A 2,336-nucleotide genomic window follows, 5' to 3' on the forward strand; every position below is an offset into this window, starting at 1 on the left:
AGCCTCCTGTTTTAGTAAAATGGTGGCCGTGATGGTAGTAATCGTGCTTGGTGTTTTAACATCAGTCAAGTCAGGACAAACACCAGGCTTGTTCACTGTGTCTATTGATGATGAAACAGGGCCAATTTATTTCCCACACCTTGCCTGTGTTTTACAGAACTCATACAGTATGGACCCTACGTGAAAGCACCACGTTTGGCAAAACCTCTCGCCAGATTCCTAATCTTGCTGCACTACAAAAAAATCCTGCAGAAATAAATCATCTAGAAAGCTCTCGCAGTGGAAAGACCTTGCCGACTCACTCGTCACCCAGCCATGGTGCCCAGTCTCCTGCCAGACACAGTACCTGTCAGTGTAAGAAGTGTGGTGTACCTTGCAGATGTGTCTGTCACCTGACCGCTCTTATGAGAACTCTTAATGGGAAGACCCCCCACAGATGTAAGGCCTGTGGAAAGGACTTCCTTTGTATCTCAACCCTCAGTCAGCCTGCACCGATACTGCCAGGTGAGAAACGCTATCTGTGTGATGAGTGTGGAAAAGATTTCTGCAGCTTCCCAACCTTCTGGAAACATCTAATAACTCATCGGCGTGAGTGCATAGAGTGTCACAAGACCTTCAGTCATTATTCATCTCTCATTTTTCGTAAAAAGGTTGGTAATTCAAGTAAGCCTTATGAATGTAAGGAGCGTGGGAAAACCTTCAGTGACGCCTCCTCCCTCACGAACCATGTGAGAATCCACAGTGGAGACATGCCGTTTGAATGTAAGAAGTGTGGGAAAGTGTTTAGGCAGGCCTCAGACCTCACTACACACAGAAGAATCCACAGCAGACCAAAACCATACAAATGTAAGGAGTGTGGGAAATGTTTTAGATGTTCCTCATACCTCACCACACACATGCGAATCCACAGTGGAGAGAGGCCTTACAAGTGCCAAGAATGTGGGAAAGCCTTTATCAGTAACTCAGCCCTCACTGGGCACGTAGTTATTCACAGTGGCGAGATGTCTTACAAGTGTGTGGAATGTGGCAAACTCTTCAGGCGAGCCTCAAACCTCAGCATGCACAGAGCAATCCACAGCGGAGAGAGACCTTATGAATGTAAGGTATGTAAGAAAACCTTTGGCCGTTCCACATCCCTCACTTCACACATGCGAACTCACAGTGGAGAGAAGCCCTATGAATGTAAGGTCTGTGGGAAGACCTTTAGTCAAAGCTCAGTCCGCACTGCACACATCAGAACCCACACTGGAGAGAAACCGTACAAATGTAAGGACTGTGGAAAAGCCTTTCGCTATTCCTGGGTCTTCAAGTGCCACGTGAGAATCCATAGTGGAGAGATACCATTTTTATGTAAGGATTGTGGGAAATCCTTCAGGAAACCCTCAGACCTCACTATACACAGAAGAATCCACAGCGGAGAGAAACCTTACGAATGTAAGGAGTGTGGGAAGACCTTCAGTCAAACCTCAGCCCTCACTACACACATCAGAACCCACACTGGAGAGAAACCATATGAATGTAAGGACTGTGGGAAAGCCTTCCGCTGCTCCTCATTCCTCACTAAGCACATGAGACTCCACAGTGGAGAGATGCCATTTGAATGTAAGGAGTGTGGGAGAGCCTTCAGGCTCTCCTCAGGCCTCAGTACACACAAAAGAATTCACAGCGGAGAGAAACCATACAAATGTAAGGAGTGTGGGAAATCTTTTAGTCGTTCCTCATATGTCACCAAACACATGCGAATCCACAGTGGAGAGAGAAAGAGTGCCAAGAATGTGGGAAAGCCTTTATCAGTTCTTCAACCCTCACTAAGCATGTAAGAATTCACAGTGGCGAGATGCCTTATGAGTGTGTGGAATGCGGCAAAGTCTTCAGTCAAGCCCAAACCTCAGCACGCACAGAAGAATCCACAGAGGAGAGACCTTAGGAATGTTAGGTATATGAGAAAACCTTTGCCCGTTCCTCACACCTCACTACACACACGCGAACTCACAGTGGAGAGTGTCCCTACGAATGTAACAGTGTGGGAAAGGCTACAGTCATGCCTCAAAACTCATTACACATAGAAGACTCCACAGTGGAGAGAAGCCCCTATGAGTGTAAAGAATGTAGAAATGTGTTTTTTTTTTCCACAGCCCTCACTGCACATATGTGAATTCACAGTGGAGAGAGGCCCTATGAATGTAAGGAGTGTGGGAAAGCCTTTTTCTAATCCTCAAGCCTCACAAGACATAGAAGAATCCACAGTGTAGAGAGACCCCTATGAGTGTAAAGAATGTAGAAAAGTCTTTACTTCTTCCACAGCCCTCACTGCACATATGTGAATTCATAGTGGA

The 2,336-nt window shown here is 46.3% G+C and overlaps 1 protein-coding gene across 1 annotated transcript; it reads left to right on the plus strand.

Moving 5' to 3' along the window:
* Positions 1-896: 896 nt before the first annotated feature.
* Positions 897-1,757, plus strand: LOC102824838 (zinc finger protein 737-like; the record flags this gene model as incomplete). The annotated part of the gene is made up of 1 exon (XM_006877451.1): positions 897-1,757. A coding segment is annotated over exon 1 (861 nt), but the record flags the coding sequence as incomplete, so codon positions are not given.
* Between the last annotated feature and the right edge of the window lie 579 nt (positions 1,758-2,336).

This window comes from Chrysochloris asiatica, unplaced genomic scaffold (assembly GCF_000296735.1).
Source record: "Chrysochloris asiatica unplaced genomic scaffold, ChrAsi1.0 scaffold00500, whole genome shotgun sequence".
NCBI classification, from domain to species: Eukaryota; Metazoa; Chordata; class Mammalia; order Afrosoricida; family Chrysochloridae; genus Chrysochloris; species Chrysochloris asiatica.